The sequence below is a fragment of the Thermobia domestica genome, chromosome 14 (assembly GCF_964235325.1).
Source record: "Thermobia domestica chromosome 14, izTheDome1.hap1.1, whole genome shotgun sequence".
Classification (NCBI taxonomy): domain Eukaryota; kingdom Metazoa; phylum Arthropoda; class Insecta; order Zygentoma; family Lepismatidae; genus Thermobia; species Thermobia domestica.
In genome coordinates this window covers 171,523,700-171,551,326 of record NC_137467.1, presented here as the reverse complement: position 1 = coordinate 171,551,326, position 27,627 = coordinate 171,523,700, and the positions used below count along the sequence as shown (strand labels likewise).

Below are 27,627 nucleotides of genomic sequence, written 5' to 3'. Positions count from 1 at the left end.
CTTGCATTTGACAAAATACCTGGACTCAGTGATAAGAGCACTCCTCTCTACTCTCTGGTTCGATCCTCGGCTACGCAAGTTTGTGGTAAACAACACTGTGTTCGTGGGTTCTCCCATTTCCTTCCACATTCTTATTCCACCAATTGCTTCACAACTATTTACTTGTGGCACAAAACTAGAAATTCCACTATCGTTTTATTCTTCTATTTTATTTTTTAAAACACAGTGTTGATTTTCATTCTTAATTTCTTTCTCTAGTTCCTATTAAACAAATGTGATGAAATAAACCCTTACCTTAACCTTCTTGAGATTTAATTTGGCCAATGAAACTAACTTCTGAAGAACCACTGTGACCGAATGAATTTTCTTCTCTGGAATGTCCAATAAGGTTTTGGCTGCTGTTACCTCCTCCTCCTTATCGCTTTTACATCCAGATGAGACATTACAATCCACTTCCTGAGTATTTCCTTCTTCCTTCAAGCTAACAACTTGGGTTTTACACACGTCAAACCTATATTCCAGCTGCAGTTTTCCCTCGCTGCCAAACTGTTGAGAAAAATATTAACATCTCTTACTATCTGATGCTGTACCGTAACGTATTAACGATAACACTTGGAAAAAAAAAAATTCCAAACAAAGCTATTTGTGATTGTGCGATCCCTAATACCTATTATATCGGTTAGCACAAATTCTATTTTCAATGCAAAACACGTTTGGTTATCAGCTCTTTTTAGTTGAACTGTGGAATGACAAAAGGAGGAGGACATGGAAGAACTCCGAGAAAATCCACGCACACAGTTTTGTCCACCGTAAAGCCCACTTTGCGAGCTGGGACCCCACGCGCCAGAAATTAACGCTCTATCACAGAACCATCGCGGGTCTTTTAGTAGCATCTTTATACAAGATAATTTACTAGAGTACTTCACGAAAAAAATAAAAATTTTACGACAATTTATTTTCGTTTATGAAAAGGAAAAACGAGCAAAATTTACACGACAATGTCTGAAAACTCTACGGAAACAATCTGTGATTTTTTTTTTTTTAACAAATCTACACTTTCTCGACAATATGAATGCTGTGCTTTTGTTTGCATCAGAACTGTTACAAAGAACAATGCATCGTAAGTACACACTTAATTTGAAGAGGGTTCCCACTCGAACTAAATAATCGAATTCACGGCCTTTCTACGGTTTTAACGAGCCAAAATGTTTCAATTTCACGGTCAGGAAGTTCATAAAAATAACCCTTCCTGAACGCACGACAATGAAACATTCTGGTATGGGATCGAAATTATTAAATTTGCGGAAACTATTAAATTTAGAACACTTCAAATCACAGTTTCGCTACTCAAAACTATTTTCTTCTGGTAAGTTTTTACTATTAATTTGAAAATTTTATAATTTTCAAGGTTTGATAACGAAATTCACGGCTTATTCTACGTTATTTCAGGTATACGAAATCCACAACTTATTCCCAGTTGGGTGGGTACCTTGTTGAAATCGAAATGATTCCATTTTCACAGGTTTGGAAAACTACTCAAAACTATTTTCCTCTGGTAAGTTTTTACTATTAATTTGAAAATTTTATAATTTTCAAGGTTTGATAACGAAATTCACGGTTTATTCCACATTATTTCAGGTAGATGAGATCCACATCTTATTTACGGTTGGGTGGACATCCTGTTGAAAGCAGAATGGTTTCATTTTCACTACATACCCAAAATGATGAACAACGACCTCGTTCTGTCAGGAACAAATGAAGATACCAAAATTTATGAACTCCATTGTCACTAAACGGCTGAAGTGTCGCACTTACAGAGAGAAAACCAGATTTGATTCTCGGTGAGGGTATAATGTGGTTTTAGATGGTATTTAACGATGTAACGCTACTTCTCATACTGCAAGAGATGTCGTTATGGTCCACACAAACAATACGAATTGCTAACTTCGATTGAGGTAGTCAATGGCTTATTATTCCACATTGCTTCTTGTAATTCATGGACAGTTTGCTATAAAATGCTCTTAAGGTTACTTAAAAATTAAAGAAACACCCAAACATTTTAAAATACTGTAACAGCAGAATACTCAAATTTTACTACTTCTTAATTTGAAGTCTGCTATTTGTCATATCTTATATCGGCATAACAAAACGCTGCAAAGTAAAGATCAATAAACAGACCAAATACAAGAAAAGCAATCTGAACCGAAGAATAAATCGTCTTACACAAGTCACGAGTCTAAGTTTTACAAAATAATAATAATAATAATAATAATAATAATAATAATAATAATAATAATAATAATAATAATAATAATAATAATAATAATAATAATAATAATAATATAAATAATACTGACCAAAAGAACGGAAGCAAAATATATGTACATAGCCAGGGTTTGAAAAATCCACTCGACTGCTCGTCAGTAAAGAGTAATTTTTACATTTGGCGAATAAAGACACTATGACTGCAAAATAGTCTGGCTAGTAGATTTTTTGACTGGCTAGTACTTGTAAGCAAGATTTTACAAGCCCTGTATATAGCATTGTTGGATAACTGAATTCATATAACAAAGTTAACTACAAAAGTTGAAAATAACTAAAATTACGCCCCCAAAGAAGTGATTTACTCGAAATAATAAGAAATAAAACTAAGTTTTGCTCATGGTACAAAGGAGATAAAGAGGTAACATCCTGAGTGCGTATAACGAAGTCACAGATGAATAAGAAACTTGGCTAACATTTTGTAAGTACCAAAATGTAATCTTTTCAAGTTTTAATATTACCTCTTATTTCTTTAAGTGTTCTGAAAACGTAAAAGCATACAAAATTAAACAAAAAAGCCTTAATATAGAATCAATAATCATTTAACTTACTTGGAACTTCTGATTCCTGAAAATATCTAATACTTTCTAGCTTTCGGCTTTCCCCTGGAGACTTATTCAATTCACAGAGGATAACACTAACAAGGAAACTTTTTCTGGTGTCACACGAAATGTGGAACGAAACTATGGTCAATCGATTTGTGTTAGTGAACAAGAAAGTCCACAGGCAGGAAAATCCCTCGATCGGAACTGTTCCGTACTTATGGGGGTGGGAGTAGGTGTTGGCAGTGCCCCTACTCTTTCACTAACACAATAGTTTCGTTCCTCATTTCGTGTGACACCAGAAAAAGGTCCCTTGTAAGAGAAAAAGTAATATGAATAATTTTACATCACAGAAATAAAAGGGAACGAGTTCACCACGACAGAACCAGGGACGGCTTTGGGATTTTAATTTTGGGTAGACCCACTCCCCCACTTATGGGTACATATACATATCTGATTAATTACTGACAGTAGGAAATTACTTTTACAGTAATGATTGATGCTATTTGTTAAATAATTATCTACTATTAATATAAATTGTGCGAAATATACTACTTACTCTTTACCGTTTATATATTTTTGAAAACTTTTGAGTAGGCTCGTGCCTACTCGGCCTACCCGCTAAAACCGCCACTGGATAGAGCAGTGAGCAAAACACCTTGTCGACAGTTGCCGATCACATATCAAATGCTAGTGCAGCACGCTGTGAAATAGTGGATTCACGATATGTTGTTGTTGTGCCAATACTGTGTGTATTTTTTTTAATTACTGTCTTTCCATTCCTTCATAATCAACTCTTTATCTATACTAACCAAAAATACATACAACATTGACACAAGTTGAGAATTTTCCCAGCTTGAGCAAAAGACAATATAGTGAAAAAGTGTGACTGGCCCGAGACTCGAACCAGAACCTCCAGCATACCGTGCCGATGCGTTAACCTCTACGCTACCCAGAACAACCATTCACTCTCGAGGTCGGTGCTCTCCACTCGGACTACATGGGTTGTACCACAGACCACTGCTGTGCTTGAACAATCCTTGTTTTCATATACTGAGCATTTATGACTGATTTTTAACACACATCAGATCCTCCGTAGATGTGAATTTCATAACTAAAGCGCACTGCGTGGCGTAGTGATTAACGCATCGGCACGGAGTCGGAGATCCCTCACTCAATTTTTCACTCTTTGTAGGTTGTTTTCTCTTTCATCGCTATATATAAAAGAGAATATAACTTGGACACCGTCATTTCATAGCACGCTACGCTACCATTTGATGCATGACCGACAGCAATCGACAAGGTGTCTCTCCCACTTTCCTTCTTGGTGAGTCCGTTCCTTTTATTTCTCTCATTTTTTTTCTTCTCTATTTATTTTCAGGAATCAGAATTTCAAGGAAGTCAAACGGTTATCGAAATTCCTGAGATAGAATCAATAAATTTATAAATAATAAATAATGTGATACCATTAAATATAGTTCACCAACTGTTATAGTGCCAGCACTTTCAACGGTCCACCCTTCTCGAATTTGGGCAATTTTTTCTTCCGGAGTATTTCGCTCACTAACATCACAATTATTATCTCCTACGTGTACGCAATTATTACAAAGTTTCATATTGGAACAGGTACTTTCACACGACACACACTGGCATTTCTTTGGTACTTCGTCATGTTTCTGTTGTTGTGATGGTTTATTTTCACACACTTTATCATCGTTTGTTTCTGTTCTGGAATTGATAACGTGATTCACTACGGTTTCTTTGGTCCTACTACATTCAAGTTCTTTTATTTCAGGTTGGTTACCGACGACAGTGCTTAAATTGTGTTGCAACGACAAGATTCCTTCAACGGCTACAACGTTCATATCGATCTCATTTGGGCTACCCACGTTCATTTTCTCCATTACAGCTGCGCTATTTTCTTCTGATTTCTCTTCGCTGCCTTCTTCCGATTTGGCCAAATTCAACTTTTCTTCTCCGATTTCACTTTCTTTCGCACAAATATTCAGTTTCGCTTCACTGTCTTTGCACTCACTATCGCTTTTCTGCCGTTTGCTTCTCTTGATGCAGTTTTTACCTTTGTACTTTGCTCGAACGGAATTTTTGAAACCTGGATTGGACACACGTTCCTGGTACGTTTTCAAACATAAGCTTGAACTGGTTAAGTATTCGCTAATGTTTATAGTTGGAAGACATATGTTAGCCCCTGTCTTTGGTATCACTCGAAGCACTGGCTCTGGAACTTTACGATTCTCGCATGGAAATGGACTTGAAGCTATCAATTTGTCACGCTAGAAACAAGTTAAGGAAACATACGTATCTAGAACAACATAAACACTTTCAAAAAGGTAATTTCAGTTCACGAAATACATTACGGAAAAGATTCCTGAAGACATTAAAAAGAATTCTAAAACGTACCAATTCAGGTGACTAGAATAGTAGAAATACAAAGAAATTTGTATTTAATGTATCCAACAGGTTATTAACGAACTCACCTATAAGCATACGAGATGAGAAGTCTCCGAAAATAAGTTTCCTCGGGCGACTGTAGACAGAGGTGGGTATGTATGCAGCCATAAAGGTCAGACGTACCTTTATTTTTGCACGTAAGTACCACGTACATTGAGACATTTATCATACCGGTCTATAAGCTTCAAAAATCCTTCCAGGAAAAATTCAGGGCTCTGCATACTGAAGAAGCGTCCAGCAGCTTCTGTGACTTCAGCACTGCTTCCAAAGCGCCTGCCGCCATCCTGACATTTTCGTCTGTAATGGCCGTGCACATCCTTCCAGGTCTCTGCGTGTCTAGCACTTGCTGGCGTTCCTCACTGAATTAGCGACACCATCTCCGCACCATTTGTTTCGACATCACATCAGGCCCATAGACTTCCACGAGGCGGTTACAGCGTGTCTACTAAAATTCCAAAATAAAATTTCGTGACCTTTTCTTTTCCAAATCATAAAATTTCCTAATATTTTCAAGAGTGAATTTGGGTACGAATTAGGCCGAATTTTCATCCATGCGATAGAAACGTACTTTGCTTGCGATTTGGTAGCGTCTAAAGCCGACTATAAACATTTTTAGTGGTGAATTTTGACGTTTTGTAGAACAAAAATTTCCAATCTGTACTTACATTTGTACAGTTTAAAAAAATCGTGACCCAAAAGCTAAATTTCGTGACTTTCATGACCGTTTTTTGATTTCGTGACTTTTTCGTGACCGATAGACACCGTGTTATAGATTTCTGCTTCCGATACGCTACGTGCCCATTCATAGCGGACAACCGCTCGCACTTCCTCCTTTGACCACGACGTCAAAGCGGCGCCTTCTCTCCATAGCTACCAGGCTCAAACTAAGACACTCGTCTCCGCTTTGCGCAGGCGCTGTGACGACGCCATCTGCAGAATCCCGGACGACAAATATCCATTTGTGTAGGGGTGTGTTGTGCGTGCAACTGCTGTCTTGTTTCCCCTCACTGCTGTTCACTTTCCTGGGGAAAACGAAAGGGGGAAACTTATTTTCGTTCTCCTCCTCGTACTCTAGACACCAACAAAACTGTTTCAACGAACTACTATCATCTTTATTAATGTGACTGAACACAAAAGCTTAAGCCATTGAATAGAATGTTTATATATTACTATTACGTATTATTAAGAATTGCGCTACTATTTAAAGTCTTTCCCACAATATCTGTACAATTCTAATCTGTGGGAAAATGTAACAGTAAATCCAGACAGACATTTACAGACACAATAAAGATATAAGCATACAAGTATTTTTCTTTTATTATAATGATAAAATTAGTTACTAGTAGGATACGAATTTCACTTCATGTGGTCTCCAACGATGTTGCAGGTACGCTAGAAGCGAGGATAACCGTCGCTGTAACGGAAGATAGGTTCGAACTCGGGGATTCTGCGCCGTTGATTGCACAGCCGCCCACGCTTCATTATGGATTGGTCGTAGTTCTACTAGAACACGTGACGGAAGTCGCAGTGCTTCTTGTATATCTGCTCAAATAAGAAAGAAACGAAAAATTTCAGATGATGAAAAGGAATAACATTTAATAAAATTATAATTACAAGAAAGAAAAAAAAAACTTCCAGATCAGAGAAATGGCCTTAGTTATGTGATTTGTGGTCATACAGATTGTTTTACAATTCCTGATGAATAAGACAGTTATATCTTGATAATCACGAAGCAGTAGTATTTTAATCAAACATTTTCAATGTGGGCTGATATCTCCTCTGCTGATGATATCTTAGGGTGTCTACTAAAATTCTAAAATGAAATTTCGTGACCTTTTCTTTACCAATTCATAAAATTTCGTAACACTCTGAAGAGCGAATTTGGGTGCGACTTAGGCCAAATTTTCATCTATAGTCTGCTTGCGATTTGATAGCGTTTAAAGCCGACCACAGACATTTTGGATGGTGAATTTCGATGTTTTATAGAACGAAATTCTCCAATCTGTATTTAAATTTGTACAGATTTAAAAAAAAAAAAAAAAAAAAAATGTGACCCAAAAGCTTTTTCTTGACTTTCATGACCGATAGACACCCTGCATCTGCTAAACTTTGAAACATACATAACACTATCCATTACGACTAAAACTTATTCATTTATTTAAAAAAAAAAAAAAAAAAAAACTTTTTCATTAGAGCAGTGGTTGTCAACCGTTGTGTCGCGACACTGGTGTCACGAAGTCTCCTAAGGTATGTCGCGAAATGTTACAATTTCAAAATCATGAAGAATTTAGTAATTTAAAATCTAGAGAGCCTGTACCAGTCAACACCTCCAGCGGTAGCAATAATGCTCAGTGTGGTATAGAGTGATTATAAAAAACTAATTGGTTTCATTATTATAATAGATATTATTATTATAATTTATAATAAAAACATCGAAGAAGTGTGTCGAGATGTCCCGAAAATTCAGTAAAGTAAGTCGTCAGTCAAAAAAGGTTGAGAACCACTGGACTAGAGTAGTACATTTGTTTCTTAATTTGGTTTGATTTGAGTTTAGCGTTCCTTTTAGCAGCGTGGCTATATGAGACATGGACCTCTATCCGAACTACATGATTTTCCGTCGGGAACCGAAACCGGGTCTCCCGCACCAAAGGCGCGTACCCAGTGTTGCCAATTTGGGGGAAAAGTCGCTAAGTCTAGGGGATTCGACCTCCACGATAACGACAAAAAATAATTTTTCCGATTGGCGACTTTTTTGGTGATTTTTAAATGACGATTTACCTACTTACTTACAAATTTAGAGACTTTTTGCTGCAAACAACCTGTTAATATATAGAGAAGCATTTTTTCTTTCTTTTTGTTTGTTTTAATCAACTCAAGTGATGAGGAGTTTGGAAATACAGCGTACCCACTCCCCCACAATCCTGCATTGTTATCTGTTACTTTTGTCCTCTAATGGAGAACAACTACAAACTTGATGTCCTCTAGTTCGCGTTCGCAGAGCTTCCGTTGAGAGACAAGTAATACGGCATTAACAATAGCAACGAGATTAGCTATAGATGCGTGAATAAAAACGAAATGGTTGTTAGTCATATTTGTCCTTAGAGATCTTTTAATTATTCTCCACTTTTTCTTTTAAAAAATGCACATCGTAAGAACAGTAGTGTTAATTATCTCGGAATTATTTTGACTCCAAAATATGAACAAAAGTACCCGAAATAATGTTAAATGATCCCTGAATTCAAGGATTGGCTGCTCCCTGTTGACAACGATGTGAGTAGAATATTGTTTATTTTACATCTACAACTTTAAAACAATGCTTATAGACAACGGATTTCACGAATAACTTTATTTAGCGACTTTCACTCAAAATTGGAGTCATTTCACCTCTCGTTTAGCGACCTATTGTCAACATTTTGGCAACACTGCGCGTACCCTATGCACATAGCTATGAACGAGCTTAGTTATTTCTTGAAATTGAAATAATATACAACAGTTTCAATAACTTTAACGCTATCTTCCTCAGACATAACCTTCTGTGTTAGATTCAATATCTGAGGAAGACAGCGTAAAGTTGTTGAAACTATTATACATTATTTCAGTTTTAAGAAATGTATATATTACTCACGTCAGAAAGTTTTTAAATAATTAAAACATATAAGAACGTTTCTACTTTCCTGTGGAAACCTTCTGAAAGAAAAGTAAACGACTTCACACAACTGTAACGTAGTCGGTTTCTGGAAAAACTATGATACATAACTTAATAAGCTTATCATTGGTTTTAATTTGTTGCCATTCTTGTGAGTAAAGCTAGGTTGCCATGCTGCACTAATCTTGTAGCTGCCATTAAAAAAATCTTACAATCTTATCTTTCTATTTACTGTTTACACAATACAGCTTTCTGAAACAAGAAAGATATCTCCACCCATGAAGCACTGCACTCTATTGGACAAATAGTGAACCTTTTCATTAAAAACGTGTAGCGCTTGGTGCGCTTCCCCTCCACGTCCAAAAAGAATCCGTCGTTTCGGAAGTGGTGAAACTGTTTTTTTTCTTTATATCGGTGGAAGGGCGATAGCAGGTACCAAGCAAGACGACCCAGAAAGTGCATATGGTTTGATTCCTTGCAAAATGAAAAAATTCTTGTATGTCCCTTTCAAGACTATGTTTGGAGAAAGAGACTTAAAGAGCTGTTGACGTGATTCTGAAAAAGAAATCTCTGTTTACCGGCCCACGATTATGCCTCTTAGACTAAGGGAGACAATGATTAAGGCAAGTGAATGATGATGGAAGAATTGGTGGAGTGAGAAGCGGGAGTAAACAGAAGTAAACGAAGAAACCCACTGACATGGTGTTGTACACTACAAATTTACTTGGCCGGGGTTCGAACCAGGGACACCACGCACCAGAGGTAATCGCTCTACCACTAAGCCACCCCCACACCCCCGGAAAACACTTAAGTACACTGTTTTCATATCCAATACATTTTGAAATATGTAGTGAATTATTTGTATTTCCCTACGAATGAAGACTTAAGCGCCATCTAAAATCGATTCAAACATTATTTTAGCAAATTTTATTATTTACAAGTTTTTCTCATGACTAATAACCTGATTTCCGAGATTGACTCTACTCTAAGAGATGTTCGTAAATTTACACTATTGCACCGTAAGGTGGTAAGAACCCAGGGACGTACGCAGGGGGTGGGTCCTGGGGGGTCCGGAAGTTACGACTTTGGTGTAAATTTAGCCAAATTTTAGGGGCAATTTTAGAGATTTTAATACAAAAAACTCATATATTCAGTTTGGACCCCCCCCCCCCCGCCCGAAATAAATTCCTGCGTACGCTACTGTTAGAACTTGCCAACTGGCAGAACACTCAATTATTTCAGATGAGCAAGAAATAAATACTCTGATTCAAATGCATATCAAACACGCAAAACTATCATATAGTCGATATCTCTGTTACAAAACAGGTGTCTGGCAACTGCGAGATCAGGGTTCGAGATCCAATTTTGCTTCCGTACACTGATTAATTTTCTGAGATTTATTTTCAGTACTATTTCCTCATTAATTAATTTATTATTTTTTTCGACAATCAAGATCACAATTTTTCCAAGTTCACTGGGGAAAACCGTTACATTCACCTACGCTGGTAGGCATATCGTCGTATTATCTTTATCCTGAAAAATTAAATTAAATCTTCAAAGTGCCTACTAAAATTCCAAAATGAAATTTCGTGAAATGGTGGAATGAAGCAAGTGGGAAAACCCCAAGTAAACCCACGTACACGGTGTTTGTCCAGCACAAAGCTCACTTGGTGCGAGCTGGGATCGAACCAAGGACTCCATGCACTAGAGGTGAACGCTCTAATACTGAGCCACCGCGGCCCCCAATCTATCTTGACCCTGAGTCTGGATCTTCAAGTATACCACTCCCTATTATTTACGTGTAAAAAAGCACACCAAACTGAAAAGAAGTTGCGTGGATTATTTTAGTTTTCAGTTTACAATTATTTTTCTAACGACACGTAGATTGTATTCATTGTTCTGGTACATTAAAAATATATACCGTGAATTATAATATATCTATATGTGGACTAAAGAAAGAATTGGATTTTTCCTGGCAACGTGACTCTTCTCGGGCTATCAGCCAGGTGAAGGTACTGACATCCGACGTTTCGAATGCAGACATTGCATTCGTCTTCAGGGATTGTAATGAAGAAACTGGAGACGTGGCTATTATCATAGTAAACAAGTTGAGCAATTTTTGGAACAGAACAATAAAGGAAGCCATAGCCATCTCACGTGAAAGGAACAGTCTCAATAGAGACAATGAGTTTGAACTTAGAACTACAGTATCTGGTCGGTCCTTTTCAGGAACAAAAACAGACATCCAACAAAGCCATTCTCGGAGTGACAACAACAGCCAATCAGGAGCCAGCATTCCTCAGCCAATCACAAGCCCCCATTCATAGCTCTGCCCCTAAGTAGTCATTATATATATACATGCTCACGTCTCCGGTCTCTTCATTACAATCCCTAAAAATGAATGAGATGTCTGTATTCAAACTGTCGCATGTCAATACCTTCACCTGGCTGATAGCTTGACACAGCCATATAGTTACTATATGTGGACTACTAGTGGAAGATGCCAAATGTGGATCTGCTGTTTAGAATAGACTTCTAATGAAAATCCTATGAGAAAAATACTAACAAAACTTAAAAGCTACTGTACAATGTATCTATACTATACCTTGTACTTGATTTAGTTTCCTTAAGGCTCGGCACATAGGCGTCTTGATTCGATGCGTTTTCCCTCGAATTTTAATCTGAGTTGTACCTTTATAAATAAGTTCATTTAATCTGACGCTACTCTTTTCATTTAATAAACCACCGATTTTTTTCCTCAACTCTCCGTAGTTGATTAAACCATATAATTCCCGAGTTGCCTTTTTCACGTCTGAAAATAAAGGAAAAAAATCAAATTTATTACTAACAGATACTTCTACTTTAAATATGCTTCAAATTTCATTGTGAGAGAACTTGTGCATATGAAATAGAACATATTTTACCTTTATTTCTTGATGTGGGCGTCATCGGAGGACCGAAAGACCTTCAGATAAATCCTGAATTCCTACTCCTTTTGCACGATGTTTATTATAGATCATACACTTTACTGTAGGTCCAATACAAAATAAAAATATACTTATCTATATAGACTTCACCACGTAAGAGGAGCAAAAACTCAAGTTTTATCCCTAACTCCCCTTTGGCTATATAGTTAGTGCACGCGGGAAATCCGGCTTCAATTCCTGTAATTCGGACCCCACACGTTAAGCTGTGGGTCCACGTGTCATATAGCCTTAGTACTCAGTGGTACACTACATTCCAAATAAACCAATTCGGTTTTGTTCCAAGGAATTGCTGTTATCCGATGAAGCCCACAGCAAGAAAGGTGGAAGAAATATAACAAAAAGCCAATTCACGCAATATAATGATGACAAAAAATCATTATTGCAGTAATTTCCAATTGATCGATGTATAAAGGCAGAAAACAGTACCTACTACAGGGTGTCTACTAGAATTCCAAAATGAAATTTCGTGACCTTTTCTTTACCAAATCATAAAATTTCTTAACATTTTCAAGAGCGAATTTGGGTGCGAATTAGGTCGAATTTTCATCCATGCGATAGACACATACTTTGCTTGCGATTTGGTAGCGTCTAAACCCGACCATCGACATTTTTGGTGGTGAATTTTAACGTTTTATAGAACAAAATTTCCCAATCTCTTCTTAAATTTGTACTGTTTAAAAAAAATCGTAACCCAAAAGCTAAATTTCGTGACTTCCATGACCGTTTTCTGATTTCTTGTCTTTTTCGTGACATTCGTGATCGACAGACACCCTGTACTAAGAACAAAGATCTGGAGAAGGGCCAATGACGGTAGATAAGAGGCAAGTATGGCATTATGCGAATGGTCAGTCATGAGTTGCGTACTTGAAAGGCTATTGAAGTTTTTATTTGACAACACTGTATCGACAACGTCAAGCTGCTCTCCTGAGTTTTGCCTCATGATTAGGATAGGAGCTATATTTCTGGGCTTTCGGCATCTACGGCCATATTAGCTGTCATGCATGAGGAGAGTGGGGAAGGGAAGAAGAGGCCTGGGATCTTTAAATTAAATACCATCTCGGCATTTGTCTAGTATGAATAAGGAAACCCATGGAAAATCTCTCAGGATGGCTGTCCTGAAAAGGAAAAATTCTTCAGTTTAACGTCCCACGATTATGCTCTTTACCCTAAGGGAGACGATGATTAAGGCAAGTGAATGATGATGGAAGAATTGGTGGAATGAGAAAGTGGGAGGAAACTGGAGTACCTCGAGAAACCCCACGGACACGATGTTATCCATCACAAACTAACTTGGCCGGAGATCGAACCACGGACCCCACGCACCAAAGGTAAGTGGGTTACCACTGAGCCACCGTGCACCCTCGATGACCTGAAAAGTGTTTAACACTTTTCCGACCACGTTGTGTTTAACACTTTTCCGACCACGTTAACACACAAAATCAAATCTGGAAATGCTCACACCATGGGAGCGTTAGCAATTACGCTACGTAGGCTTACATTTTTGCCTCATTCAACACCGAGGTTATGAAAGGCGTGACCTACTATTACGGGTTTCCGCAATTGATGGGTGAACCATCACGCAAAATCAAACCTTACAATATATAGTTTCCCCACAACACTACCCGCCTTTAACAAGACCATGCCACGGTTCCGGTTGCTCTGCTTATTCCCTATAGAACGGAAGAAGCATACTATGCGACGTCACACAGCACTGAGTTGGAAATGACTGACGAAGTATGGTGTGTCTAAATATAAATGAACAAGTGAGAACAGAAAATAAAAACATTGAATTTTTCTACTCACCTAAGACTTCATTAAAACAGTTTCTATGCAAACTTCTTATATGTGACGTATTTCCAATTAATTTGTACCGAACGCATATTGTCAAAAAATTCTGTCGTTTTTAAGTGTTCATTAAAAAAAAAAAAAAAAATCTCATATATGAACATTTATATGATCTGATTTTAAAAACTGCCCTCTGCTTGAGAGACGCAAATATTTCGAAAGTGCAGACACCTACAGATCATTACTGACATCTGCAAAATCGTGGAGATAGTTCTGTATGTTCCAGGAATAAGTGCTTATGTGGAATGCATCTTTAGTCTAATAAATAAATATTTCACTGAAGAAAGGAAAAAAAAAAGTATTCTTACTACGGAAACATTAAAAGCAGTGCCCACATTGAAAACACGCTTTCATTACTCCTACTCAATATTTTGTGATTAGTACATGTAAAACAAGTAGCACTTATAGAAAATTAATTCTTATCTGAAATATAGAATTTTCCCTCATTTATTTATACTTGCATTAAACTAACAATACTGAAAGTGTTAAATAGTGTACTTTAAGTCACTTGTATGATATAGTTAGTGGAGTATTTAGGATTTTGTTTCGGGGGGAGCTATGCACAAGACGGGGAAGCAGGGGGGGGCGATTGCCCACCTGAGTGAGAATTAAATATATGCAGAAATTGAAGTTTTAATGGTAAGATTTGCAGACTGATGAATCTTATGTGACATGATATACACAAAAATTTAGCCTCTTATTCTATTCAAAGAAGAAAAGGGAAGCATTTTCTTGGCCTACCTAATTTTCCGGGATACTTATTCTCCCCTCTTGATTTTCTTCAATACAAACATTTACTTTTCTTTATAACTAAAGGATGTAAAAACTCTCGTTATGTTGTTATCCGTCCAAGCTTGTGTGAAGCCCAGTTTCGCTTATCAGCTCCTCTTAGTTTTGGTATAACTAACGACAGCCGACTTGAACCACAACTAACAACGGTCGAAAGTATGATAGGAGAAACGAAAGAAAGTAACAACTAAGAAAAAGAAACAGAAGAGTTGAATGGACGAAAAAAAAAAAGAACAGTTTTTATATGGAATGAAATTTGACAAGTACAGTATTATTTCTGAACAAAGAGCATAAGAAAATGAAAAGTCGATGAAATTCTTAGAAATGGTAAGAAGGATTATTGTCGTACTTGTCGTACGTGAAATACGAAAAACTAAAAATTTATTTCGGGGGGATGGAGGCCTTGAGTCGGATATCCCCCTAAATGCGCCACTGGATATAGTAATTAAATTCCTGTATTCCAAGATGTTATATTTTAAATGGAGCCCTTTTAAACAGTTAAGTGTAGTAGTACTAAAGCAATGTTCACGGAACATAAGAAATAACAGGCTAAAATTGTATTATGACCACATCATATATGCAGTGTGTCTATTTTTCATTTTGAGAATTGGGCCAACCTGTTTATGTGATGGATCAAAAAACTCGAACACACATCGAATCCAAAATCATGTGCGGTAACGATGCTCCACAGAAATACTTTTACCTAGAATCCAAACTGATTCTGGACTAAACGGCATGAAATTGCTTTACGTGCATGCAATGAGTAACACGACACTAACGAAAGTCAAAAACAAACACACATTACATAGTAAAAGTATCACTACTCACCATTGGGAAAGTTTAAGTGCTTTGATATTTTATGCCACGTTCGATAGTAGAAATGCCTGACTTGATCTTTATTTTTGATAACGTTGTCTGGTAACCCTTTCTTCTTCATCTTATGAGCAAAGTAACTTTGTATGGAATCAAAGTCCTTGCCATATTCATTCAAAGCTTCAAAGAACGTGTTTTTATCCTCCACCGACCACAGTTCCCAACCTCGGCGTCTCTTTTTCACATCACAATCCTTTTTTTCCTCCACCTTTTCCTCATCTTTAGTCGATTCTAGAAAAAAAATACAGGAAATAAATAATTTATAAATAAATAGATACGAAACTTTATTTAAATAATAAATATATACATAATTAAAGAATTTGGAAATAAAAACAACGCACACTAAAAACTATTTTTGAAGTGGTTTGTTACGATAATTGTATCGGTCTTCAGGTCAAGTACGTGAGTCGTTCAATATGAGTTTTCCTAAGCTGTAAAATATTTATTTTTTAAGATTTATTTGTAAACTATACGTGTAGGTGGATCCTTCCTCACCTCTTGACATTCAGGTATTTGTCTCACCGTTGTATCAATTTCTGCAGACCATCTGCAAAATCTCAGGGCTCTGGCTATTTAGTGCTCTCCTTACATTCGGCTTCATTTCTTCATCGCCAGTTGACGGGAGACCAGGTCGCTTATGTCGAACCTGGACTCTTCTTCATGGACCCAATTCGATATAAGCGACCTGGTCTTTTCTTGACGATAACGCTCACCCTTACTCACACGCAAACAGTGGTTTGCTACAAAGTTGAAGAATTAGGGTGGAAACGGCTGTCCCACTCTCCCTACAGCCTCAATTTAGCACCGAGTTTCTTCCATCTTTTTTCCGTCTACATTCCAAGGTGAACGTTTCAAAACAAATGAAGTGAAGAAGAATGTGAAGACAGTTCTAAATAGTTAGAGTCCTGATTTTTGCAAAAGGTTTGGACAAATATGTACAACCAGGCCCGTATTTATTAGTGGTGGGCACACAAACCGGTTTTTCGGTTTTTAGAAAAACCGAAACTGTTTTTTTGAAAATTTTCGAAAAACCGGAACCGGTTTCGGTTTTTGATCTATTTCTGACCAGAATAGTGTTTCGATGTTCTCCGGAAACTGATTACGTTTCCACTGAAATAGTTTTGTGTTTCCCTGTGTACTAAAAATTTGCCGCTCTTCCCCCCCCCCCCTCCCCCTCGCACAAACATATCTCAAATAAGGAAACAAGCCGTGATTTTGCAAACATACCAGATCTTGTTGAGTAGCAGTTTAGGTATTACAAGTTATAATATTTACAACGTACTTTTAAATGGCCTAATTCTTTAAATGATGATTATGATGTGGTGTTAGGTAGATGGATCATAATAAATAGAACCATGGAATCTTAATATGTTTTAAAGCTCTCAGAGAAATGATCCAAATGACCTGTTCCAGACCCCTACGTCACACCTGAGCTGAGATATGGGTGTGCAAAGTCCCCATAAGAATAAAAGGGGGTATTTTTAAAATAACGGAAAACAACCAATATTAGAGTTGAATTCATAGTTTTTGCGGTCGCTGAGATGAATAGTGACAGTTTTAATCCAATTCAACTTCAAGATCATACTCCACTCCCCACGAAGGAGGCGAGATTTTAAAAGTAATCGAAATAACATATATTAGTGTTGGATTCAGTTTTCGAGGTCACTGAGTTTAACGGTATCAGTTTTCATGATGTTCACGTTCATCCTCACCCCTTGGGGTGGAGTGGGAGAGGATGACTTTTTTAAAAACAATCAGATAAAATAGCTAACTAGTAACTACTGTAATTGAAGCAAATTAAACATGTTAACATACTTTCTCGAGCTTCCACGGGACTCTGCGGATTGCTAGTTTTAAATATTACTTTACTGTGAATCTTTTTAAAAAAAAAAAAAAAAATCCGCCCCCTAAATTCTGCCGCCCTGTGCTCGAGCACAGAATAGCACTTACCTAAATACGGGCTTAGGTGCAACGGTGAGACATATGCCTGAATCTCAGTGAGAATTATGTGGAGAGTGTGGAAGGACCTACCTACACATGTATGTAACTTTACTAATTTGTCTTAAAACAGGGAGCAAAATTTGAAAGTCAGACGCGCTCGCTAACCCAAAAATTATAGTCGCCAGAACTCTCGCGTACAAATTATGAGTCCTCCTCCCTCACTGCCTTTGGTTTGACAAAGAAAGAGATTATATCAGGGCATAAAATATCAAAACCAGAAATTCAATTCAGGATAATCAATTTTGAACTGGAAAATTCATATCGATCTCTCGCGTTGACGCGCCATGAGACAAACCATTTCGATTGAGGGTGGGAAAGAGAGGTGAATTTTTACAACGTTGTGAAGACCTGACATTCCGTGTTTTCTCTCACTCAGTGGCAATTATTTTCGAGCGAAACAGAAACTGCGTAGCCCTGTGAGTTTAGACAGAAACCATTCCTACTAAATACTGGTCACCAGCTCTAAATTTTCAGTCGCTAATGGCGACTGGAAATTTTGTGCCCTGTCTTAAAAAAATACTAAATATTTTACAGCTTACGGAAACATATATTGAACCACCCTAGTAAAATATCAGCTTTTTTAATGCTAGGTAAAAAGAAAGAAATTAAATTCAATGATTATAATGGATTTCTCTTTACAATTGGAGCGCACAGACATAGATCCAGTAAGCAAGGAACCAATAGAAGTAAGAATTAATTTTCAAATAATATGGTACGACACCTGTACCGGTCTTCAGATCAAATATGGTGAACTATTGAAGTTGGTTACTCACAACAATGAAACAAACAAGCATATGTTTACAAGAAGATTTTGAAAATACAGCAAAACCTCCCTTAACTTACTTTATTTAATACCATAAATTTCTACGATAATTAGTCCCAGAAATTATTTCTTCAATCTATTAAGGCACTGAATTTATTTAATACTTATCATGTATTAGAACTTACCAGCATAAGGGTTTGTTTATCAACAAAAAGGGTATCTTACGTACCGGACCATTGTCCTTTATAACACATCGTTGCAAACGGGCACTTTCATACTACAGACACGTTTTTTGTTCCGGTAAAATTATGCACTCTTATGGGAGAGAACTTTCCTTTTTACGGACAATTTTCTTTTACCTCCAACGCTTTTGTAACCTCTTCATAACGAAAAGAAATTATTCTTAGTTCATACTTGTTAAGCACAGAAAATACTTTCTGCAATTAAAAACAAATCTTCAAATGGTCCACCCCTTTAACTAATCCAGCAATTAGTAAACAAATTCCGATCAGAAACTGCAGTCACAGGATTACACAGCAGATAATTATTGCAGATTTCTTACCACGGATTTCCTCAGTCATCATGATAAGGGTATGTTTATTCCTTTACAAGGGGAGAGGTTTCCTCCTCAATCTCCCAGTAATTCGAAGACTGAGCATAACAGTATTTCGAAATAAGTCTATAATCACATTTATAACTCATTTATCACATTTAGAACCCGAGAAAACCAATGCACACTGTGTTTGTCCACCACAAAGATCACTTGGTGCGATCTGGGGTCGAACCAAGAACCCCATACACCAGAAGTAAACGCTCTACCACTGAGCCACCAAGGCCCAGTAACTGAGGTAAAGCTTGCACTGGTCAAACTGGACGCATTATTGAAGTTTGCTGCAAGGAATGTGCAAACTATATAAAACGCCTTCAAGTAGACAAATCGCAATTAGCAGAACACAGTATAAAGGACGGGCATGCCATCTCATTTTAAGAAAGGGGGGCGCGGTGGCTCAGTGGTAGAGCGTTCACCTCCGGTGCTTGGGGTCCCTGGTTCGATCCCAGCTCGCGCCGTGTGGACTTTGTGGTGGACAAACACCGCGCTCGTGGGTTTTCTCGGGGTTCACCCGTTTCCTCCCACTTTCTTCATTCCACCATTTCATTCATCTCTCATCATCACCGTCTCCTTTAGCCTAATCGTGGGACGTAAAACTCAAAAGATTTCATTTCATTTTCATTTTCTGAAAACACTATACTTTTCAGAAGCTCAGGATATTGAGATGGGAGAAAAAGGAACCCACAGCAATTTTAAAAAAAGAAGCTCAACAAAGACGTTGGCTATCAACTCAGTAATACCTGGATTTCTTTACTCTGAAAAGCATCAGCCAGCAACTAGTCACAGCCAGTCATTGAGCCAACAGCTAATTGGACAATCTACCAACCAATCAGCATGTCCCAGCCACCGACCAATCACAGTCTACCTTGCCCAATCCACATAGTATATTTGGTCTAGGAATTAATTCGTGCGGTTGGTACGCACACATTGAAGCTGTAGTACAAACACAAAATACATAAATGCCTTAAGAAAAATATTGTCCATCGCTAGCCACCACTTTCGCCCATCTGTCAGGCAATGTACGGATTCCGTGGCGAAAGAAGTCCTCATCCTTGGAAGCGATCCAGTCAGAGACCCATGTTTCGATATCTTCTGAAGAAGTAAACCGCTGTCCAATCAAATCGTTGTTCATGCAATCGAACAAGTAGTAGTCCGAAGGAGCAACGTCTGGTGAATAGGGCGGGTGGGGTAAAACTTCCCATCCGACATTTTCTAAATAGGTTTTGACCGGTTTTGCGACATGTGGGCGAGCGTTATCATGTTGAACAATAAGTTTATCATGTCTGTTCTCCCATTCTGGTCGTGTTCTGGCCAGAGCTTGCTTCAAACGCATTAATTGTCGTCGATAACGTTCTCCATTCATAGTTTCACCCGGTTGCAGCAGCTCATAGTACACCACACCTTTCATATCCCACCATATGCACAGCATAACCTTTGCACAGTGAATATCTCGTTTTGGTTGTGATGGACCTGGTTCACCTGGTTTCACCCAGGCCTTTTTTCGTTTAGGGTTCTCGTAATGGATCCACTTCTCATCACCCGTAATAATTCGATGCAGAAACCCCTTTCTGCTCTGTCGTTGAAGCAGCAATTCGCAAATGGTTTTTCGTCTTTCAACGTCTCTGTCTTTCAATTCATGTGGAACCCAATGTGACATTTTGAATCATTCCCATGGCTTTCAAGCGTTTGGAGACTGTTGTTTGATCAACGCCTAATGCTGCTGCAAGTTGTTCCTGCGTTTGACACGAATCCTGCTCGAGCAATGCTGTCAATTCTTCGTCTTGAAATTTTTTTGGCTGTCCAGCTCGCTCTTGGTCTGCCAAGCCGAAATCACCACTTCTAAACCGTGCAAACCACTTCTGACACGTTCGCTCAGCTAGAGCATGGTCACCATACACTTCCACCAAAATACGATGACTTTCAGTCGCACTTTTCTGCATGTTAAAGTAATGAAGCAGGACACCCCGCAAAAACACTTTATCAGGCACAAATTGCGCCATGTTCACTTAACTACAAACTGGTGTTGTTGACGCTTTAATCCACTGCCCTATACTACGAACGATACGCGATGACAGGGGTTTGCAACACATGTGTGGATACACGGAACTGTGGGACGCTCCGTTCGTTGCGCCATCTCTTGTCCACCCGCACGAATTAATTCCTAGACCAAATATATACACACGATTCTTGTACCTTGTCTCTTCATACTGACCGTGAAGATTAGAACGATGTCTGTTTTCGAAATATTGATCAACGAACACTCCCCTAGTTGATATTCCGAGAAAACATACTTGCATAGGTTACAGCTTGTTTGAAACTACAGCATTCCAAGCACGACACTTAAAACTAGACTAGACATAAAGATTGAAGTACCTATATCCCATGCATATTACACATAGGAGCGACTAATCCCACCTATATATGGTTTCTTCACCATGTAATTGAATGTTTTGCGACTTTTGTATTACACAAGACAAGAATATTAGTTAAGAAAATAATACCTTTTTTGTCCGCTTGTGTTGAAGAGGCAGTGACACCAGCTGCCAAAGAATCGAGTTTTAACTTCTTCGAAGCCCGAGTGCTTGATCTGAGCTGAAATGTAGAGTTTTTGTGGCAGGTGGGTGTAACAGGTTCTACTTCTTCGCAGTGCAGCGAAGACAGCTGCTGAGAAACAACAGCTGACGGCATCTCGGAGACTGACGTTTTGCCACCAACGACGGAGGAGCTTGAAGTACTCGCAGAGTGACGACCATCAGAAGAGTGCGGTTTCCTTTTGTCTGTGTTTCCAGAGTTTCTTTCAACACTCTGCCCAGTGTCCATGCTGAAAGATACAATATTAGAAACTTTAGGAATATACACAGGGTCTCAAATTAATGTTTACACTTTTTAAAACACAATGTCTCACTAATTAAACCAAATAGTAATAAAGATAAGTTCGTACAAATTTTTCTATTTTCATGAAACATACCGTGATTTCTTTGATCAGGGTGTCTACTAAAATTCCAAAATGAAATTTCGTGACTTTTTCGTGACCTTTTCTTTACCAAATTATAAAATTTTCTAACATTTTGAAGAGCGAATTTGGTCGAATTTTCATCCATACGATAGAAACGTACTTTGCTTGCGATTTGGTAGCGTCTAAACTCGACCATAGACATTTTTGGTGGTAAATTTTGACGTTTTATAGAACAACATTTTCCAATCTGTACTTACATTTGTACAGTTAAAAAAATCGTGACCTAAAAGCTAAATTTCGTGACTTTTTCGTGACTTCCATGACCGTTTTCTGATTTCGTGACTTTTTCGTGACTTTCGTGACCGATAGACACCCTGTTGATGTTTCAGAATTAACCATATTTCTTGAGGCTGAAATCGGTCAAGTATATGAATTTATCTCCTTCAATTTCAAAATATAAGCTACTCTCTTCTATTACGTATTGCGTTACTATTCAGTGATGCTGAAACATAATTTTCAAGAAATAATTTTTCAAATCAATTACGACATTAGGAAGATGCAAGCTTATGAGGAGAAACCTGTTTCTTTCAACTATATGTTAAATGTAATGCAACTGGCACTGCCTTGAAGAACATTACTAATTTCTTGTAGTATTTATTTATTTATTAAAATATACAGTACGAGACATAGAAAACCAACAATCGATATATCTTATCAACAACTGATCAAAAGTACGAGGGAGAGACAGAAAGAAAGAGAGACAAAAATCAGGCTCACCTTCAGCATGTTCATCGTGCATTTACACCCACAACAAATAACTGTCAATCATCCACCATGTCGACAGTAAAGATCCGAGCATACTGGAAGACAGAAAAAAAAAATCAGATATTCTTATTATGAATTGCAAGCATATCAAATTTCAAGTTTTTAATTTCAATTCTAATTACCTAAAACATGAGGTTTAATATCCACAAAAACGTCCATTTAAATAGTGTAACGATTCTATTCATGTAAAAAACATGCCGCTACTTTTACCAATTATATGTCAGTGATTTTATACTAGTGACTCAGTTTATGTAACTTTATATACAGATCTTTATATATTACGTTATCGATATTTAATACGACCCTTATTTTAATAACAAACAACAAAAGACTTCCGCATTATCACTATTATCAATTAAAAAAAAAAAAAAAAAAGCAGCCACACAGATATGAGGCGAACATAACGGAGAGACGACTGTTAACTATTAGGAAAAATGAAATCTCAAGTTTTACGTCCCACAGTTATGCCGGTTAGGCTAAACGAGACGGTGATGATGAGTGAAATGGTGGAATGAAGAAAGTGGGAGGAAACGGGAGAACCCCGAGAAAACTCAAGAGCACAGTGTTTGTCCGCCACAAAGTCTACACGGCACGAGCTGGGATCGAACAAGACCCCAAGCACCGCAGGTGGACGCTTTACCACTTAGTAAGAAGTCTACCTATGAAAAGAACGACCCGTGTTCAGTTCTCGCTGAGGGTCAGATTTATTTATAGTTCCAATGGGTTTAGAGATTTAACCAGTCACTGCAAAATGGGCATCCGAGGGAGAATTAAAGGCTGACTATACCGGCTCATGAAGTCGAGCAAACGTGGAGTTCCACCAACCCCCCTTCCATTCGTGTTGGCCCTCACTGGCTTTTCCAAAGTGGTACATGTTTACAAACAGTAGTGTATCTATAGACTTAAAATGCACTCACTTTCGTTCTTCCCCATTATTACAGATGTTTTCAAGAAATCATTGTTAAAGTGTTTTTTTTTAATCTTCATTCATAGAGAGGAATACAATTTTCTATTTATTTTATTATTATTATTATTATTTCGAGCGATTTTTCGATCTCACGTTACACTATAGGTCAACATCTCGTAACGCCTCGGAGGAAAACACTAAAATTACCGTCTAATCAACATTAAATCAGAAGACGAGCGCTTTGCAACAAAAACGCTGGAGTAGCATCACTGACTCCTTTACTGTAGTTAGCAACCACAAAATAAAAAAACAGGCCTACGTGTTATTCTCTGGAGCATAAAGAGGCTTTTATTATTGTAAACTAGTTGAACCTGTGCTCTCTACACAGCGCATCATTCGCATATGAGCATAAATCTCCTTCTCATTCCTCACAACATATGTATATGTCCCTTTCCAGACACAAGTGAAAGACGTCTTGATTTTTAAAAAAATCGGCAAGGGGTATCATAAAGGGGAGATTTTTTCGATTATTTTTTCTCAATATCTCGCACCGTTTGCAAGATTTGAGCCTACTTCCGGTTGGAGTTTCTAATTCATGTATGACCAGTGTTTTCTTTCTTCTTACATGCAGTATGTAATAAGCAAATACATTACATATACAATTAATTATGTCAATTATATATCGTGTGCATTGGGCAAAACACTCAAAAAATACAGATTTATCTTAGACTGGAGAAATGGTTATCCTTCCTTTTTCACTATTATTTGGCCATGGAACAAACGCCTGAGACATATACAACCCCAATATACAACATTGTGGTGTTGGAATGTATAACGCATAGGATATGATGCATTAGGTTTTTTTTTTTTTTTTTTTAATTTCAACGTTTCCAGTGTACCCTAAATAAATGTAATAAAGAAATAATTGCCATGTTTTTTTTTTAAATATTCAATTAGAACTGGACAATCTACGCAAAATTTCCAATCGATCAGTGAAAACGTCATCTTTCTAGAGCCTGTAGTTTCCGAGATCACATTGTCGAAAGGATTGAGCACAAAAATATAAACATAGTTTGAATGAACACGGAAGATGGAAGCACAATTCACATGCATTGATTTTAGAGAAGGCTTATTAAAATACAAAGGCTTTGAACGATAATTTTATATCATAAACTTTATGAAAAAGATTAACTAATTTAGACTATTTAAAGTACGAATACTCAAAATGTTTGTCTCTGTTAAACGTAAAATCACACATAACCGTAAATTAAAGATTTGAAAGCCAAAGTTATAGGTTGGACCTCAGGCGCTTTTAATTGCTATTGTAGCATTTTGATAGATAGATACAGTGATGCCTTAGAATCAGAACTTAATCTGTTCGAGCTCCAAGGTAATTTTTCCTCTTTAAAATGAAACGAAACGAAATCTTGTAGTTTGACGTTCCACGATTATATCCTTTAGGCTAAGGGAGACGGATGATTAAGGGAGACGGAGGGGAAGTGAATTATATTGCAAGAATTGGTGGAATGAGAAAGTGGGAGGAAATGGGAATATCCCGAGAAAACCCACGGACATTATATTATCCAACACAAACTTACCTGGTCGGGGATTCGAACCAAGAACCCTACGCACTAGAGGATGTAAGCGCTCTACCACTGAGCCATCCTCCCCTTTAAAATAACAAATTGATTTAATTCGTTTCTAGCCCCCCCCCCAGGGACTCAAGTTTTAAAACCAGCTACAAAAGAACAAAATAAGGAACGAAAATCACTCGATACTTGCACTGAAAAACTGAACAAGAAAGCGTATGGGTGGTCCGAGGGCAGGGGCCCACAAACAACATACTAGGCGTTCGAATGCTCGAATTTTTCGTTCGGATTCCAAGCTGTTCGATTTCTGGAAGGTTTCGGGGATTCAACAGCATAGTAGTCGTATAGCACAGCGAATCGGTGCATTGAATGTGATATTTCCGCATTGAGTTTTCCAAAATTATATACGAATAATGAAGAGAATCTATTAAATGTTTATGAGAACCACGAATTACTGAATTGAAGCTTCTATGAGAACCGGTTCCAGTCACTGTTCTAGTTTAACTAAAGTCTTACCGTGTAACATAACCTAACCTAACCTAACCAAACTTAACCCTTATCCGGGCAACCGGGACCTCCTAGGCCCAGTAGCTTCATTTTTCTAAAATTTCTCAATAACCATACATATTTCGAAGACATAAAATACTGAATTCTTCTATCTTTCGTCGAAGTTAAAATCATGAACATATCGAGTTGGTAAAGCTAATTTTTTTTTTTTTTTTTAATCTTTTCCTGACGTAACCGGGCAACCGGAGCCTAGAAGGCCCCGTATAACTTTAGTGAAATTCCTGTCAAATATTAGATCAAATTGTCACATAATTATATATTGAACGCGTGACTATTGTAACCTTTAGTCGGAACAGTATGCGGCAACAAACATTGAATTTTGAGTGTTCTGCACTTAAAATATATATTGGGCCTGACAGGCCCCGGTTGCCCGTTTACGATACAAAAATGTCTGGACCGGATTTGCTATTCTGCTTGGCTTACAAAAGCGAGACACGAAAGTTTCGCTACTTGACAAAAATATATACCGGTACATTCTAGACTAGTCTAAACAGTAAGTGACAATAGGCATTGATTTTGTGTATTCTGCACTTAAAATATATACTGGGCCTCACAGGCCCCGGTTGCCCGTTTACGTTACAAAAATGTCTTGCCCGGATAAGAGTTAAACTAGCCTTACAATTTTAAGGTTTTAACTGATTTTTTGTCGGTTTGAAACTGGAGGGACACCTCTAAACTTATGACAATAATAACTTCAAATTTTTTCAAGATGAATAAAAATATTTTTTTTTTCCTTCCTGCTACTTGGGAGAGAGAAATAGGTTAACACGTATAAACGCTAGTTTCAACGTGGAAGTGTGACTAAAGCTACATTTCCAACCCCTAGACGAAAATGTAGCATGAAATATATACCTTAATTATTTAAATGCTGTTGCTATCTTTTTGAATGCAATTGCAGTGTGGCTGTGTAACCGAGTCGCTTTCTCGGCCAACATTAATAATAATAATAATAATAATAATAATAATAATAATAATAATTTAATAATTAAAAAATAAAATGGGTTCACTCGAGCAGACTGTTCTACCAAGTAGAAAGTGTATGGATAAAATACGATGTGAAAGTTTTCGTGAAGGAATTAAGAGTATAATTAGAGGTAATTTCTGTCAGTGCACAGCACATTGAAATAATTTTAAATGGTAGTGAATGTATTGCCTGTGTACCGGTAACTATTTATAGAAGCGGAAGGCGGCAAAACACAAGAATGCAAATTGCATAGAAATAGATGGCGGGAATTTTCGGTTCATATGTTAGTAATGGAGGTTTGCGACGCATGTAAGACGGTACTAATCTCTAACCTAACCCGAAAATGTAAGAAATCTGCCAGAATTTGGTAGAACCGTCTGCTCAAGTAATCCCAATAAAATAATCCTGCAGTTTCGAAGATGATTGTTGACAACAGTACATTTGATTGCTTGGCTGTTCCATTACTACACAACGGGGGCGTGAAGGTTTATGAGGGAGAGAAACTAGAGAGTAAAAGTGTCTAGATCTTCCGAATACGACAGCGATAGCGAGACGATAACCATGCTTGTTAGAGTGTTATGCTAGTGATTCCGGGGTCGGGGGTTCGAACCTTCTGCATTTCTTTTCAAAATTTTGTTTCTATTTTTGTAAATTTATACCAAATGTCGTCTAGCTTTACAATCATACACTACAACACGCGCCATTTAAAATACAAGCCCTTCGATTTATTATTATTATTATTTAGCATCTCGGTTAACCTACAACTCAATTGGTCTGTGCTCTACTGTATTTTGGCAATCCCAGCCGACTTGTTGATTAGCCTAACTGCTACATCATTTGCTAGCATTAAGGCACCGTACAACGAGCCTAAATCGAAAATAAATAAGGAACCTGTATGACAACCAAAAACAAATACTTAACATTCCAGCTAAGTACAAGGTCATACTTTGCCTACAAACGATTTACGGGAAA

At 37.6% G+C, this 27,627-nt stretch overlaps 1 protein-coding gene across 3 annotated transcripts in view; it reads right to left on the bottom strand.

Annotated features, from left to right (window-relative positions):
• Positions 1–27,627, bottom strand: part of crm (cramped chromatin regulator) — a 61,195-nt gene that overhangs the window by 32,416 nt on the left and 1,152 nt on the right. For all 3 annotated transcript variants that reach the window (XM_081739179.1, XM_081739178.1, XM_081739180.1), the window contains exons 2-8: positions 22,581–22,663; positions 21,349–21,668; positions 15,429–15,704; positions 11,585–11,791; positions 6,685–6,875; positions 4,331–5,155; positions 295–546 (exon numbers count right to left, since the gene is read on the bottom strand). In XM_081739179.1, the coding sequence (XP_081595305.1) occupies positions 295–546; positions 4,331–5,155; positions 6,685–6,875; positions 11,585–11,791; positions 15,429–15,704; positions 21,349–21,667 (2,070 nt within the window). In that variant the 5' untranslated portion in view covers position 21,668; positions 22,581–22,663. The remainder of the gene's footprint in view (positions 1–294; positions 547–4,330; positions 5,156–6,684; positions 6,876–11,584; positions 11,792–15,428; positions 15,705–21,348; positions 21,669–22,580; positions 22,664–27,627) is intronic.